Source organism: Rhineura floridana, chromosome 4 (assembly GCF_030035675.1).
Source record: "Rhineura floridana isolate rRhiFlo1 chromosome 4, rRhiFlo1.hap2, whole genome shotgun sequence".
NCBI lineage: Eukaryota > Metazoa > Chordata > Lepidosauria > Squamata > Rhineuridae > Rhineura > Rhineura floridana.
In genome coordinates, this window is record NC_084483.1 from 69,266,338 (window position 1) to 69,283,404 (window position 17,067).

At 41.5% G+C, this 17,067-nt stretch overlaps 1 protein-coding gene across 1 annotated transcript in view; it reads left to right on the plus strand.

The window, feature by feature from the left end:
- Nucleotides 1-17,067, plus strand: part of SPACA1 (sperm acrosome associated 1) — a 54,305-nt gene that overhangs the window by 20,480 nt on the left and 16,758 nt on the right. Inside the window, exons 4-5 of the mRNA XM_061626071.1 lie at nt 831-843; nt 1,014-1,149. Of these exons, the coding sequence (XP_061482055.1) occupies nt 831-843; nt 1,014-1,149 (149 nt within the window). The remainder of the gene's footprint in view (nt 1-830; nt 844-1,013; nt 1,150-17,067) is intronic.

A 17,067-nucleotide genomic window follows, 5' to 3' on the forward strand; every position in this document is an offset into this window, starting at 1 on the left:
TCACAGAGCTACAGTCCTCAGAAGAGGTGCTGACTGTTAAACCACTCTGGCCATTGGAGCTCGCTCAGGGGAATAGGAGTCTCCTAGCAACTTGCAGCACCCTTCACAAACTACACTTCCAAGGATTTTTGGGGGAAGCCAAGACTGTATAAAGTGAAATAAAGGTCTGGTGTGGGTATGGCCCCCTGATTAGCCAAGCCAAACAGCTGTGAGTCTGGCTTTTAGAACACAGTTGGTTCTTACTGAGCATGCCCACACTTATAATTGACCTCAATGTTAAATTTCTTAAATTAATTAAAAATCAGCCATGCATTTTTTTAAACTTTTAAACTGCAGATGAGGGTCAATGTATGGGGCAAGGTCAGTAAAAGGATTACAGGTACTCTGTGAACATGGCTGATTTTTAATGAATTTCAACAGATTATGAGACCACTGACAGAAAAAAGTCCAAAAGGGGTCTGGATTTCCTCCCTCTTGTTTTACACTCTTGATTTTCTCTGAGTGTTTTGTGTATCACCATGAAAACATAGAGGGCCGTTAAGCAAGTGTTTTTGAGTTCAGGACTATAAGATTTGTATGGTTTCATTTTGAAATGTGCTTATGGGAATCATCAGAATGGCTTGGGGGGTATTTTCAATTTAACATTGTGGAATATGAAAAATCCATGCTGGCTATAGTATACAGCCACTCTCGTGGCTATATAATTTTAATCATAAGAATACTTTTGAAAGCAGGCTTTCCTTTGAACTTATCTGCATAGAATATGTGTTTTTGAGAGAATCATAAAGAATTGTCAAAGGTCTATGGTTCACCCTACATTGCCTATTCAGTAAAGAACTGAAGGTGAAAGGAAAAAAACATAGACGCTTCAAAATATTTATGCTTTAGGATATCATGAGGGGTCACTAAAGCCCCCCAAAAGAAAGGACCCCCAGCTTCCAAATTGTCACATAGTACATTCCTCATTATGAGATAATCCAACTGTCTTTTTTTTGTCACCTTTGAATTGATAGCAATCACTCATTCTTCCTAATGATTCAGCTATTCTGGAGGTACACAGGGATACTCACCCAGTTGCATTCGAGTGTGATACAATAGAAAACGATGAATTGATTGCATCTGTAAAATATACAGTGTATACAACAGCTGGTAAGTTCATGGAAGTTCATAAATATTTAGTCAAACATTGTGTTAAATTAATCTTTATGAGAAGATCTTCACTCTCCATTTGTAGTTTGCAAACTATGAATGGAGCAGTCCATTAAACACGTGACGTTTCTTGTCCTCTGCTGGGGATGTGGTGAGGGAAACACGAGGGGAATGGAATATTATGCACACTCCTTTAAATGAATAGGCAATGCTTAATGCTAACACTTGACTGATTGCACCCATATCAAGCAAGATGGTTTTGGAAAACTAGATGTTTCATGTGGAGGTAGTGTACAACTTTTCATTATAAAACATATATGCTGTTGTTTTTTAAAAAAACTTCCTTATCTGTTAATTTATTACTGTACTGCATTAATCTGCATATCTTTAGCATTTTCCCCCCTCACTGATTTCAAAAGACAGAAAGATCAGGCAGTTTAACAGAAGCAGCTGTTGACACCTTGTTCAATTCTCCCCAAGCCCTCTGTTACAATCTTTCAATGCTGCAGAGTTAGAATTTTACTGATGTACTACTTGCAGCTGTCATCTTGAATTTTATCACTCAGAGTAGATATCAGTTTCACAGCTTCAAAGAAGCCTATCAACATGAAAATTCAACATGAAATTGTAATTCCCCCCCCTTTCTCCTACAAGAGTTGTTTCCTGTGCTATTGCAGTTAAAACTCACATGCCAATGGGTGTGGCAGTAGTGGTCACAGAAGAGTTCCTGAAAAACACTTAAAATCATAATAACATGAGAAGGATTGATATGTGTGTCTGTTTGCAAGAAAGACACGAACATGCAGAGCAGAAATTCTTCTTATGAGAACATGCTTATAACTGAAATTTGTGAAATGGAAAACAGCCTTGAGACCAGTGAACTAGAACTAAAAAGAAGGATGCATTTCCGTTTGGGCAGACATACAACTTAGTTAAATATATGTGATAGTATTGCTGCTAGATTGAAATCATAAAGCATAAAATCCACAGAAAAGTTAACGTTAATTTTATTATGGTTTTATGACTATTATTTTTAAATAATGTCTACATTTGTAGGGGCTGTTTGCTTGTCTTTCAGTTCACTCATAATTATTGAAATGTGGTTTTAGAATGAATGGCTAAATAAAACGAGAATTAAAAGTGGGAATAAGTTTGTTCATAGAGAATAAAAATGGCATTTTGCCTCATTATGAAACTTCTTCATCTCCAACAGGAATACTTCTAAAAGTGCTTATTTGACTTTATCGAGTTATGCTATATTTGTGTTCTAAAATATTGAGAATTTGTGACTGCAGTAAACAATTTTAAGTGTTTTGGATTATCTGCCTCTCCTGCCACTCCCCATAAAGAAAACCATTGTTAAAAATTTTTAATTAACTATATCCTGCCCTTAATCCAAATATCTTAGTGTAAGAACCATTTCAATAAGATAACCATAATATCAATATCGATAACATCAGATAAACATAAAACTCAACAATTATAATGTATTATTTTATTATTATTATTATTATTTTGATTTCTTACCCATAATGTCCCAGGGTGGATTATAGCAATTTAAAAAATTGAAAACGGTTTACAACAAGTTACAGTCACAGGAATAGGGTGGGTCCTGAAAATATATATTTCAGATATCAAAGGCGAGGGCAAAAAGGAGATAGTATATAACTGAAACTACAATGAAGACCCCATCTAGGATGCACACCTTAACATGGTGAGGGGGTTTGAGAGTGTCAAAGAAGCTGAGAGCAATACCATCAGGGGTCTAGACCATGAGGCTAGACTCCTAGCAGGGTCACCCAAGGTGGAATGGTCAAAGCTGAGACACCAGACTAAGATACATTCAGACTAAGAGGAAGGCAATGGTGAACCACCTCTGAATACCTCTTACCATGAAAACCCTATGAGTAGACTATCCAAAATGCAACATGAGATAGTGCTGGAAGAGGAGAGCCCCAGGTCAGATGGCACTTGTCGAGCTACTGGGGAAGAACAATGGACGAGTACTAGTAGTGCTGTGACTAATGACGCAACTGGGTTAAAGCTGAATGGAAGCCCGGAGGCTGATGTGCACAGATGGAAAAGGAGAGTCCAGAGTTGTACAATGTACACAATAGGAGCATTGAGTGTGAGGAGCATTAACCAGGGAAAGTTAGAAAATGTCAAGCAAGAAATGAAATACATCAACATTACAATACTTGGCGTGAGTGAATTAAATGGGACGGGAATGGGACATTTTCAATCAGGCAACTACAAAATATTTTATACAGGAAATTATAAATTAAGAAGAATAGGGGTTGCTTTAATAGTGAGAAGTGATGTAGCAAAAGCAATTAGGAACCATAACTTATGGTCTGAGCGAGTGATATCAATGAGATTTAAACCTATTAACATAACCTTAATCCAAGTCTATGCTCCAATGGTAAACACATAAGAAGAATTGGAGAGATTTTACGCAGAAGTACAGGAAGAAATTGATCACACACCAAAACAAGATGTTCTGATAATCATGGGGGACTGGAATGCAAAAGTAGGGAACAGAGAAGAACTAGAAATTGTAGGAAATGGGGCTTAGGAGACAGAAATGAAGCAGGATAAAGGCTTATTGAATTCTGTGAAGCCAATAATTTGTTTCTTGCAAACATATTTTTTGAGCAACTGAAAAGACGACTGTACATGTGGTTGACTGTACATGTGGACCTGTGGTCAGTATAGCAATCAAATTGATTATATAATTGGTAGAAGAAGATGGAGAAGTTCCATACTTTCTGCAAAAACAAGACCAGGAGCAGACGGCGGTAGAGTCTGAAAGAATATTGAAAATCAGAGTAAAGCTAAAGAACAACAAAGCAATCATAATGCCAAAATACAATTTAAATAACATTCCGGAAGAATACAAAGATTAAATAAGGAACAGATTTGAGGCTTTAAACTTACTTGATAGAGAACTGGAAGAACTATGGATTGAAGTCAGAGACATTATCAGGGAAGAATGCAAAAAGACAATACCTCTACTTAAAAAGAGAGAAAAAGCTCAATGGATGACTGAAGAAACTCTTAAAATGGTTAAAAAGAGAAGGAAAGCAAAGCAAAGAGATAGATGCAATAATACAGCGACTAATAGATAGGGACAAAGAACTATTACAATAGTTATTTTATAGAAATAGAAGAGGATAATGAAAAAGGTAGAAGAGCCCTATTCTAAAAGATTAGAGAAATTAAAGGGAAGTTTAAACCATGAGTAGGGATGTTGAATAACAGGGGAGCACACTGACTGACCGAGATAAAATAAAAGGAAGACGGAAGCAATACACTGAAGAACTCTATAAAAGAGACGTAAGGATGACAGATTCATTCACAGAGGAACCGTATGATGAAGAACCAGACATTTTAGAATGTGAGGTGAAAGCAGCTCTTAAAATACTTGGAAGAAACAAATCACCAGGAATAGATGGCATACCAATAGAGTTGCTACAAGTTACTGAGACTGAATCTGACCAAATTTTGACAAACATTTGTCAACAAATATGGAAAACAAAACAATGGTCCACAGACTGGAAGCATTCAATATACATCCCAATTCTAAAGAAAGAGGATCCCAGGGAATGCAGTAATTATCGAACTATTGCCTTAATATCCCATGCAAGTAAAGTAACGCTCAAGATGCTACAACAAATGCTCTTACCATATATGGAGCGAGAAGTGCCAGATGGCCAAGCTGGATTTAGAAAGGGAAGAGATACCAGAGATCATATCACAAACATAAGTTGGATAATGGAACGGACAAAGGAATTTCAGAAGGAAATCACCCTGTGCTTTATAAATTACAGCAAAGCCTTTGATTGTGCAGATCATGAAAAACTATGGAATGTTTTAAAAGAAATGGGGATGCCACAGCATTTGATTGTCCTGATGCGCAACCTATATTCTGCACAAGAGGCTACTGTAAGGACAGAATATGGAGAAACCTATTGGTTCCCCATCGGAAAGGGTGTGAGACGGGTGTATTTTATCACCCTGTTTGTTTAATCTATGTGCAGAACATATTATATGGAAAGTGGGATTGCATCATGAGGAAGGAGGTGTGAAAATTTAATAATTTGAGATATGCAGAAGATACCATACTACTAGCAGAAACCGGTAATGATTTGAAATGAATGCTGATGAAAGTTAAGAGGAAAGCACAAAAGCAGGACTACAGCTGAATGTCAAGAAGACTAAAGTAATGACAACAGAAGATTTATGTAACTTTAAAGTTGATGAGGACACTGAACTTGTCAAGGATTATCAATACCTTGGCACAGTCCTTAACCAAAATGGAGACAATAGTCAAGAAATCAGAAGAAGGCTAGGACTGGGGAGGGTAGCCATGAGTGAAAAAAGCAGATAAGAGAAAGATCAACTCATTTGAAATGTGGTGTTGGAGGAGAGTTTTACGCATACCATGGACTGCAAAAAAGACAGATAATTGGGTGTTATAACAAATTAAACCAGAACTGTCACTAGAAGCTAAAATGATGTAACTGAGGTTATCCTACTTTGGAAACATCATGAGAAGACATGATTTACTAGAAAAGACAATACTGCTGGAAAAAAGAGAAGGGAGTAGAAAAAGAGGAAGGCCAAACAAGAGATGGATCGATTCCATAAAGGAAGCCACAGACCTGAACTTGCAAGATCTCGACAGGGTGGTTTATAACAAATGCTCTTGGAGGCCGCTGATTCATAGAGTCATAACTGACCCATAACAAGTCATAACTGACTTGAAGGCACACAACATACACATACAATGAAGGTGCCAGGCCCACCTCTGTAGGGAGGGAATTTCACAACCTAGGAGCTGCCGCAGAGAATGCCCTTTACTAAGCCCCCCCCCAAAAAAAAAACCTCTGAGAGAAATGGAACTACCAAAAGGCTCTCTGCTGATCTTAACACCTGAGAAGATCTGTACAGAGGAAGAGAGTCTTTCAGGCATCACACATCTGTCAGCTGAACATCACTGTTAATTCCCAAAAGTCTGCATAAAAAACCACATTTTGAGCTGGTGATGAAATGACAATGGTGATGATGCCAGCCAAATCTCAAGGTGCAGGGAATTCCAAAGCTGGGGTGCTACTATAAAGAATGCCTAGTACACACACATTGCTATTAAATATACAGATTTCACATGCTTGGACACTAAGGAGGGCCTCCCTGGCTGATTTTAATCCTCAGGTTAGACTACGCTGGGAGAGATGCTCTTTCAAGTATTTAGGCCCCAAGTCATTAAGGCCTTATATGCCATCAATAAAGCCAGACCAGAATCATATTGTACAGTCCAGATCTTTAAAAATAGGTTAATGTGGATTCATTTAAAAAGTGAGCGACCACTTTTTGCACTAACTGCAATTTCAAGAGCAGATTTCCATTTCAATAAGGTAACATTTCAAAGTATACATTACTTATAGATAATCTTATGGATAACATTTCAGAGTATGGATTACTGTGGCCTGACTGTTCCTGTGCAGAAATGGCTGTAGCTGGTGACAAACCAACTGTAGATGGGAAAAGACACTCTCCACCACTGCAGACGCTGGGACTCCAGTGACAAGGTGGAGTCAGATAATACCCGCAGACTAGGTGCTTACATCTTCAAGGGAGTGTAACCCCATCAAGAGCAGGGAGTTCAGCTAATTCCCAGACCTGGGAACTGCCCAGCCATAGCATCCCTGTCTTACCAGGATTCATTTTCAGTTTATTATCCCTTATCCATCCCATTACCTTGGCCAGATCCTGCACAGCTTCACCAGACTCTGTTTACAGGGAAAAATAAAGCTGTGTGTCATCTGCATATTGGTGGTATCCAACTTCAAATCATTTCATACAGATGAATACCATTCAAAAGAATGCCCTGAAGGGTCCTGTGGAATAACTGCCGTGGCATCAAAAGAAGCCCCCTCCCTCCACGCCACCCTCTGAATCTGGCCCCATAAGTAGGAGCGGAGCCACTATAAGGCCATGCCTCCACTTTCAATCCACAGAGCTGGCCCAATAACATGCCACAGTCAATGGTAAAAAAAACTGTCAAGAGATCCAGCAAAATCTCATTTACCCTATATCTCCCCTAGATGAGGCCATCATTCATAGCGACTAAGGATATTTCAATCTCAAACTGAGGCGTGAAAGCAGACTGATCCCCAGTGGCTTCAATTTAGTGGGATGTGTGCCACCAACATGAAAGTGCTTGGGGGGAATTATAGCCAAACTGAGATTCAACTATGAGTGGACTTGGCACCAACTTCCCCCCACCCCCAGCAAGTAATTGTGCTCATCAGCACCAGAAGCAAATTCTTTGGAGGGGGGAAGCCAATAAATGTGTTGAGAACAATATAATTAACCTCCGTAATGCTTCCTACAAATGGCTTAAAAATAATAATGAAGAAGAATTCAGAAATGTGAGGGTTTGGAGCATGAAATCCCCTAGTTGGAAATTCCATACTACATTATGAGCTGAATCCAGATCCCTCTGAATTCAAACCTGAATTGTGTAATGCATTTGTTGCTACCAGCTAGCTCTCCTGCCAGCCCCCCCCCAGCATATTTACCCTTACAAAGGAGGAGGGGAACCAGTGGAAAGGAAGGCTTTCTAAAGATAGGTGGGGATTTGTAGGCCTCATCCTGACTGGTCTGGATGCAGCTGAACATGGTTTTAATTTTCGTGTATATGTTTTTATATTGAATGTACCATGTATTTTATTGTACGTCACCCAGAGTGGCAGGACAACCTGCCAGATGGGCGTCTAACAAATCCAATAAATAAATAAATAAACATGCTCAGGTGAGAATGTCCTGCTGGGCTGCAAGGAATTTGTGGTTTTCTATGCCTCCTATTTCAGTGAATTGAATCAGGAGTCATAGAAAACCACAACTGCCATATACGCCAATAGGAAATTATGCTCGTAACAACGTTCAGGAGCATCCAGAGTGGCTAAGGATGAACCCTACATAGTGTTGCCAACAAGATTTCCCTCCCCCTCCAGATCCACACCCAAAATCAACTAGACGCCGCATCTGATAACATTTTTGAGTTATTGTGAAACATACGACGAATTGCTTAACAAGGTAGATAATAGAATTTATAAGATTCAGAAATGCTCCGTGTGCCTGGGTGTTGTATTTAAGTTTGAAACTGCAGATATAAATATGTGTGTGCAGCTTTTAGATCTGAGAGAAGTATGGGAGGTTTGTATTCCTGGGGGTTTTTTTAGGTTAAAAAATTCTCTGTTTTTGTTTGTTTGGTAGGCTACTCTGAGAACAGGATGCTGGAATAAATGGGCCTTTGGCCTGATCCAGTAGGCTCTTCCTGTGATGATTATAAGATGTACTGTTTATACAAAGGGTACCTTATTAAATACAAACTGAGGTTCCTCATTGGTGAGGCAAGTCCACTCTGTACATGCTCATGCCATTTATTTCTGAAGCTTATAGTTCCTAATCATCATGTCTCCTCTGCTCAAGTCTGTGGGATCCGGCTGTGGTTTGTGAGGAGGAGTTGGTGGTGCTTAGGCTGTATCACATGATGGGTAGACTATGGCCTGCACATTTTCCTTCTCAGCAAGCCAATTGGCTAGAACCTCTTCATCTTTATACCTTAAAAAAAACAAGCACACCAGAGGATCTGGAGACCTAACTTTAAAATCCTCTGGTCACTAGCTCACTGTGTAGTGTTGGGTACATTACTCTGGTATCCTTTAAATCAAAGAGGTATGCCAACTAGTCATACTTACAGCAGAAATGAAATAATAGTCAAGCAGCACTTTAGAGACTGTACATAGGAACAGAAATGCAAACAATGAAAAATACAAGAATATGTCCAAAAGTAGGTTTTTTTTTTAAGGCTAGATTTTGGCTAGACGTTTTCAGGAAATACATAATAGGGAAAAATAATGAAATTGAAGTATTTGTAAAAACCTCCACTCACCATAAAATGTTTGGCATTCATTAGCTTTGCCACTAGCCATTAAGCAGGAAAATTTGCCACCAGATGTGTGCCTAAAAATACTAGACTTAATGAGAAAATTACTAAATTGGCAACAGTGACCTACATTCAAGCCCTCTTTGCCACCAGTGCCCTCTGGCACTAGCGAGGGAGCAAGGAATGCTCTGTACTGAGACTTCACTTCCTATTGCTAGAAAAATGGAAGAGGAGAGGGGTAGTGGGACAGATTTGCAGATGAGATTCTACCTAATTGCACACCCAGTGAGTAAATTTCAACAGGGTCCAATTTTTGGAATTCCAATATTACTTTGGAGGGAGGGAAACCTCAGTTTGCTAAGCTCAATGACATTTCACACAGCTGAGAGGAACTAGACCATTAGTACTTTGAACTGGCACAGTAAGTTAACTATTGATAAAATTTCTTAAAAAATTCAGAGGTGGATTAAATATACAGGAGTTTTGAAATTACACATATGACTTTTTCTTCAATCCCTGACATCACTAGTTAAAAGGATCAGGTAGCAAATGATCTCTGCCTGAGATCATGGAGAGTCATTGTCAGGAAGTGTAGACAGTACTGAAGTAGATGAAGAAATAGCCTCCCCCTCTGTAATGCAGCTTCCTGAGTTTATGGTTGTCCAGATTGCTGGTTCATAGGCTGTTTGTGATTCAGCAAGAACAGAAACTATAATTCTATAGTTCCATGGAAAACTTATAGAATGCATTTGTATTTGACAGAGTGGACTGAACTTTTTTAAAAAAATATTTAAAGTGAAATTATGCAGTGCCCTAGTTTGAAGCAGTGTTGGCTTTTTCCTTATGCTCTGTTCTCTTCATTGCTTTTTCTTGGATGGCTGTATGTTGAATGTGTTTTGACACATTGGTATACCTTCAAGATCTGTGCTGGAGCTCTGAACCACAGAATCTGTACAAGCAAGCAGATGTTAAGGCCTGCCTGCCTGAACAGTGTTAACTCTCATTAGTCCTCTCCTATCCCTAGTTTCCAAGGACAAAGCAATCTGTAATTCTTCTCAGTGCTACCTCCATGTCAAAGCAGCATAAACCAGAGCTTGGAAGATTACTTTTAAAAAGTAATAAATTACAGTTACAATTAATTGGCCCAAAAAAGTAGTAATTAGCGTTACAACTACAATTGCCCTGAAAGTAACTGATTACTTTACTTTTTCTCAAAAGTAATCACTACAATTACATTTCAGTTACTTTTTTTGGGTGGCATCTCTATTTGGCTTGGGTATCCCTGGCACCGTCCCTGTCCAGAAAGTGAGGAGAGGGGCCCTGGTCTGCTTAGGGTCGATGGACGTGGTCGTGCACCACCCGCCCTCCCCCGAAGATGTCCCCAAATAAAAATTGCCGCCCAAAGGCCACCTAGCCTGTTGTCCTCGATGCTGTTGCTCCGATCCTGCGCTGCCGTAGAGGCGCAAGGGCCTGGAATGGTTGCCGCTGTCGCTGCAGCCGCCAAGGGATCCGAGGCCTCGTCGGATCCGCTGTTGCTGCCGCTGCCGGCACCGCAGGGGGCTCAGAAGGGCAGAAGCCTTGCTGCCGCGCAAGCCCCGATGCCACCGCCAAGCCTCGCAGAGCCCAGCCTCGCTGCCGCTGCTTCTCGACCTCCCGGGGAGGCTGGGTAGGCTCGCCGCCAAACACCCGGCCCAGCTGAAGAAAAAGCCTCCTGAAGCCACGTGCGCCGCAACAGGAGCCGCGCTGCGCTGCTGAGGCCTTGCCACCAGAATTCAAATGGACGGCGGGAAGCTGGCGGGGTGGCCTTAAATGGCCTTCCGCTGCCCTGCCCCCTTGCTGTGTTACACGCCGGCGCGCCAGCGCGCCGCGTGCACACGCATCTCTAACATGGCGGCCCGGGCATCGGCTGCGGCCGCCAACTCGCCCCTTAGCCCGGTAAGTCCCCGGCACGGAACGTGATTACTTTTTCTCAAAAGTAATTACTACAATTACATTTCAGTTACTTTTTTAAAAAAACTCCTATAAGGTGCTGGCCTTGGCTGCTGCACATCTAAGAAGCCTAAAACAATATTAAAAATAAACACACACACACAGGGGGTAGTAGAATAAAAAAAATTATCCATAAGATTAACATAATGGCATAACAGAATCTCACATCCCCCCAAGCAATGAAGATACCCCAACTCTTGAAATCAAATTTTACACTTGAAATACTTTTATAATGTTTCTGTTATGTCTCAAAAGAACAAGATGCTCAAAGAGCATGTCAGACAAGGAATGTCTTTTTACAGTCATTACGTTGCCACCAGTACTGAACAGGTGTTCTACTGCGGCGCTTGAAGGCATGCCTGTGTTGTGCTGCAAAAAACACTGCAGCACACGTGGAAAGCCATGGAGTGATGACACTTCCCTGCTGGGAGACCTCAGGTACCTCACCAGTTCCTCCTCAGCAGTGTCCACTGCTGACTTCTTGCCCTGGGGCAGAAAGTTAAAGAAGTCATCTTCTAAGTCATCTCCTTCCTGGTCTTTATCTGAAGACTGATCACTGTCCTCATTAAGTACACCCATCTTTATTTCAGCTTTCAACAAGGCTTCCATTGTGTATCTAAGAAAGAGAGAGGATATGTTAACACATATATGTTAGGAAACCATCATCTGCTCTTCATTTCCTGATGCTTGTCATGTCCACTGGTTCAGGGTCCAGCCTGAGCCTGTGGATGATGACATGGAAGGTAGGAAGGTGACCAAGTCACTACACTCATGGGGCAGCACAGCAGACCCTTAAGGATTACCTGCAGCAACCCAAGGTTGTGATGAGGAGCCCCAGGAAGAAAAGGCCCAGCCCCTGCCTACCACCTTAAGCCCTCTGATGCCTCCCTTGAGACAACATTTCCCTTGGAGTAATCCACCCAAAGGGCTTCCCTAATGTTCTTACTTGTTGGTATGGGTGGTGGCCTGACACGATTCCAGTCGATCTAGTTTGAAGCGAGGGTGTAGGCAGGCTGCCAGAAGAAGCCTCTTGTCCTCCCAGATAGCTGCAAACCGCTTTCTTAGGGCTTCGCACACACCTCTCAGCAGCTGAAAACAGTATGTGTACCTCTCAGGTTTGTTTTCCAGTCCTTCTAACTTGCGGTCCAGATTGCAGAGCGTTGGTAGCAAATACCCCATGAACATGCCGTTCTCCCGTTGCAGGATATCTAGGGACTGGGCTAGTGGCTCCATAATCTCTGTGTATTCCTGTACCACTTCAGTCTCAGCAGCTGTGATCCTGGACAAGGAGCAGTGGTCCATTATGGCATGCATTTTTAGTGGCACAGTTGACAGGAGCTCATGTAGTTGCTTCAACGCATCAAAGGTGGAATTCCACCTGGTCTTATTCGGTACCTTCAGATACACACCGCATTGCGCACGGATATACTCAGCAATCTGGGCTGACTGGTTCTGCTTGGACCACAACTTGCTGCACTTTCCCATCAAGGAACGAAACTGTTTCTTGAAAGGACCAAGAAGACTACTTTTGGAGGAGTTAGAAAGCATGGCCTCTATGTCTTGTGTTGCCACAAGGTTGAGGGTGTGGCTAGCACATCTCTGGTGTGGTGGTAAAACAAAATCCTCTCCTGAGTCTGCAGCTTCTTCCTCTGCCTCAGGTCCTGTGTCCAGGATCTCACAGATAGGCACAAACTCCACCTCAGCCTCCTCCTCCTCCTGGTTATCACCATCATCGTCACTGGTGCCTGCAGCTTCCACTGGTTCTTTGGCCATGAAAACTCTGAACGCTTTCACAAAGTTGGAGCCATTGTCTGTAGTAGTGCACATAACTTTGTTGTGGATCCTGTACTGCACATGTACATCATGCAGTGCTTTTGAAAGGACATCGTATGTATGGCGCCCCTTCAGATGCTTACAAGCCAAGGCCCCGACCTCACGTTTCAGGGTAGTTGGGTTGATCCAGTGGGCTGTTACCCCAAAGTAACTCTTCTTGCCATTTGTCCAACAATCTGCAGTGGTTGCTATATATGCCACAGCACCCATTCGGTTTGCAAGAGTTTCTCTCATGTGGCATGCTCTCTTCTCAATTCTGTCTCTCAGAGTCTTGGCACATACGATGGTGAGATCTTTGGGGAGTCCAATGCGAACCAGATTAATGAATGATGGTTTGTCCACAGTCTGAAGTGGTAATGTCTCCTCTACAATGAAATCAATGATTCTCCTGTCAAGATTGCTCTGGGTGACAGGCTCCCTGCCAGATCCCCACCTCTCAAGGGTTGTCTGCTGCTGCTTCAGCATTTTGGGAGGAGGGGTGTCATGCATTGGTTCAGGAAGGCCACGTCTCCTTGCCTTTATTGCTTCTTCAATTGCTCTCAGCTTCTCAGGGTGTGCCCTCTGAGGAAGAAGAACAAAGCATGAATCCAAGAAAAAATGGAAGAGGACCTTCACAATTTAAACATAAATAGACAATGGACACTCTTTGAGGACCAGCATGACAAAGGCTTACCTCAAAATGTTTCTTCACATTGGATGAGGAGGAAACAGCTGATCTCAGATTTTTGATCCTTGGAAGGCAGTAATTGCATCGTACAACAACATTTTTCCCATTCTGGCTCACAAATGTACAAGCTTTCTCAAAGCCAAACCATGGTACTTGCTGTTCTGCAGATGTGGCTGTGGGCAACTGGCACTGCTTCATGCCCTCCTCCTCCTCGTGCACAGGGCCTCCTTTCTGAACCTCACTTTCTAGTTTTGCCTCCTCAGGATCAACAAGCTGTGACTCAAGTGGCCGCACTAACTGACTGCTGCTCTCAGCAGCAAAACCTGCAACAGGCGTCTCTGTAATAAACAAGAGATAATGCTCCTATATGGGTGAACTTCAGCTGTGATGTGCCCCCATCTCTTCCCCGTACTGCAAGATGCCCCAGTCAGAGTGGAAGTAAGCAGGTCAATAGCACAATTAAAAGAGATCCTATTTGCATCATTTTTGCTCACTGAATAACCCTGCCTGGGCCAGTCTAACCTACTATCTCACAGGGTTGTTGTGAGAACAAAATGAGACTAGGGTTCAAATCCCCACATAGCCATGAAGCTCACTGGGTGACCTTGGGCCAGTCACTGCCTCTCAGCCTCATGAAAACCCTATTCATAGGGTCACCATAAGTTGGAATCAACTTGAAGGCGGTACATATATTTTTTATTTTGAATATGATGATTATGATAATAAATATGCAGCATTTCAAATTAATTCTGTATGAGAAGCATTCCATGCCAAGCTTGGAAAACCAAGGATGAGGTATAAAATGTAGACAAAAATACTTTTGACAAAATGCCGTTATCTTTTATATCTATATCTATAATTAGCAATACAGCTGAATGATGTATGTAAAGTATTTTTTCTTTCCCTTTTCTTTTTTATTAATATTTTAGTACTACTGCTAAAGTTCTGATGAAAGAATAAAGCATTCATTAGCCAAATTCAAATGATTAGAACACATCACATAAATTCCACTGAAGTTGGAGTTTTTGCCATAGAAAATGAAAAAAACATATAACCTATGATAGCCCAATAGACAATCAGAACTAATATAAAACCCTATTGCTTCTCATTTGCAAATCTTGTAAGATCTAAGGTAACTCTAGATCATGTGAGTTCAGATGATGCATGTTATGTACATTTGTATAGATATTAGCAGAGATTGTCAACAGTCTCTCTCTGGGACTGGGAATCTCTCTCTTTCTCACAGAACATGAGTTTGAGAGATGGGGGACTGAGAGGAGGAGCTGCAAGGACCCTACTTCTCACCTCATCTCTGCCAAGAACAAAAAAATCAGCCTTAAGCCATTTATTATACACCTAATGATTTTTTATTATTATTATTACTGAGACAGTTTTTGTCCCACATACAATTCAGTCTTGTGATTAAACAGGACAAAAATACAAATAAAAAGAAAGATGGAGTTCAAATAAATATACAATAAAAAGCTAGCCGGCATTTTAAAAGGGAGGAGTGCTCTGTCTGGATAAATACAGCACACAGGTATGCATGGGAACAAGGGGGAGAGTTCAAAAAGGGGGGGAAGGAAGAGAAGTAGGCCAGAGCTTGGAAAAGTTACTTTTTTGAACTACAGCTCCCATCAGCCCTAGGCAACATGGCCACTGGATTAGGCTGATGGGAGCTGTAGTTCAAAAAAGTAACTTTTCCAAGCTCTGGCCTACTTCTCTTCCTTCCCCCCCCTTTTTGAACTCTTCCCCTTGTTCCCATGCATACCTAGGCAAGGAGAGGCAGTGGGGGGGGAGAACGGGCCGTGGGGGGGCAAAAATGCCATGGGGGTGGAAGGGGCCGCACGCGTGGGCGCACAGACGCACGCACACACACACACACACACACACACACACACACACACACACACACACACACACACACACACACACAAATCATCGTCACTCACCTCCACAGCTCTTCGCCATTCTGCTGCTGCCTTCTCCGTTGTCCTTGCCCTGGCTTTTTCCTCCGGCGTCCATTTTTTCCTCTCAGATGCTAGCAGGCCCTGCCTATTCACCTCTTCCCTCATGCCTCCTAACACAGATCACGAGGGAAGAGACAGTCTGCGCAGAGGTCCAATCAGTGTGAGGCACATGTCTTGTGTTAACCAATCACAGCCAGGAGCTGACTTCCCCTTGTTCCCGCCCCCAAGTAACATCCAACCTAACGTGGAAACGTTAAAGTTGCAGCTGAAAAGTAGGGAAATTACTAGTCGTTCCGTTACTTGCCAAATGTAATGGAATTACCCACTCGTTATTTAGAATTGTAACTAATTACAAGTAACTCGTTAAAAATAACGAGTTACTTCCAAGCTCTGGCATAAACTGAAAAGGCAGATGAATAAATGTCAGAACTTGAGAGGGATGGGAAATATTTTTGAAGGTTGGGAAATATTTCTGAAGGTTATTTCTCCTTCTGAAGCCTATATATATATTAATAGATGTTTCCTTCAATTACATTTGATTTAAGTGAAGATTGAGGTTGAAGTTGTTGCTTCCCAAGGTCTGGATATGAACACAGGGTTTACTCACACTGTACTAAAAAGTATTAGGCATAGAATATCAGCATTTGTTAGCTGAAATAAGTTGCCATGAATTCTCAAGTTCATGTTGATATTCATGTTACCACCTAGTGCTATTAGATAAACTGGCTGCTTTCAAGAAATACTGTATCATATGCCACTTGTATCAGTGGTCTGATCCAGTAAGTTTTTGCTTATGTTCTTATTACTGAGTAAATCGGGGATCTCAGAGAACAGCAGAGTTATGCTTGGTCAGCTTCAAAGTACATTTAATCTGGGCTGATGCCTCTTCATGGAAAGAATATGAACTCTCAAATGATGAGCTATGCCAATTGGCTTCTTCTGATATTTGCTCTTGTTTTTCAGTGCTATTTAATGCATTTGCATTAAAATGTATGCTTGTACGGCTAGTGTTCATCGTTGCTTGTGTGTCATATTTTATGGCACTTTAGTAGTGTTGTCATTGGTACCCCCTCTGCCCAAGTACATGTGTGTCTGCCAAAACAGCAGGCCTTAGTGTCCAGCAGTAAATATTGCTAGTTATGGGGGATGTGTGTGAAGGAAATGGGCTGTTCTGTATTATATAAAAATATACATCTTACATGTCCCCTTGTGGATTAATTTGTTAAACCTGACTTGTTCAGGACTCAAATTGGAAGGTGGTAGATTCACTGAAGATGGTTCACACATAGTGTCTGTAAGTGGAAATCAAGATTCTCAAACTTCCTTGAATTTGTAGATTGTGGGGCATGCAAGTCATGTAGCCCCAGACTGCTTCTGCCAGTGTCTTGCTTTGATATTCAGATTGATTTGGTATGCAAGATACAAAAGATACACACCAGAAATGGCAGGACTGTCATATCTTTAGCTTAAGGAAATATTTTAGCTGGAGGGAAAATAGATGACAT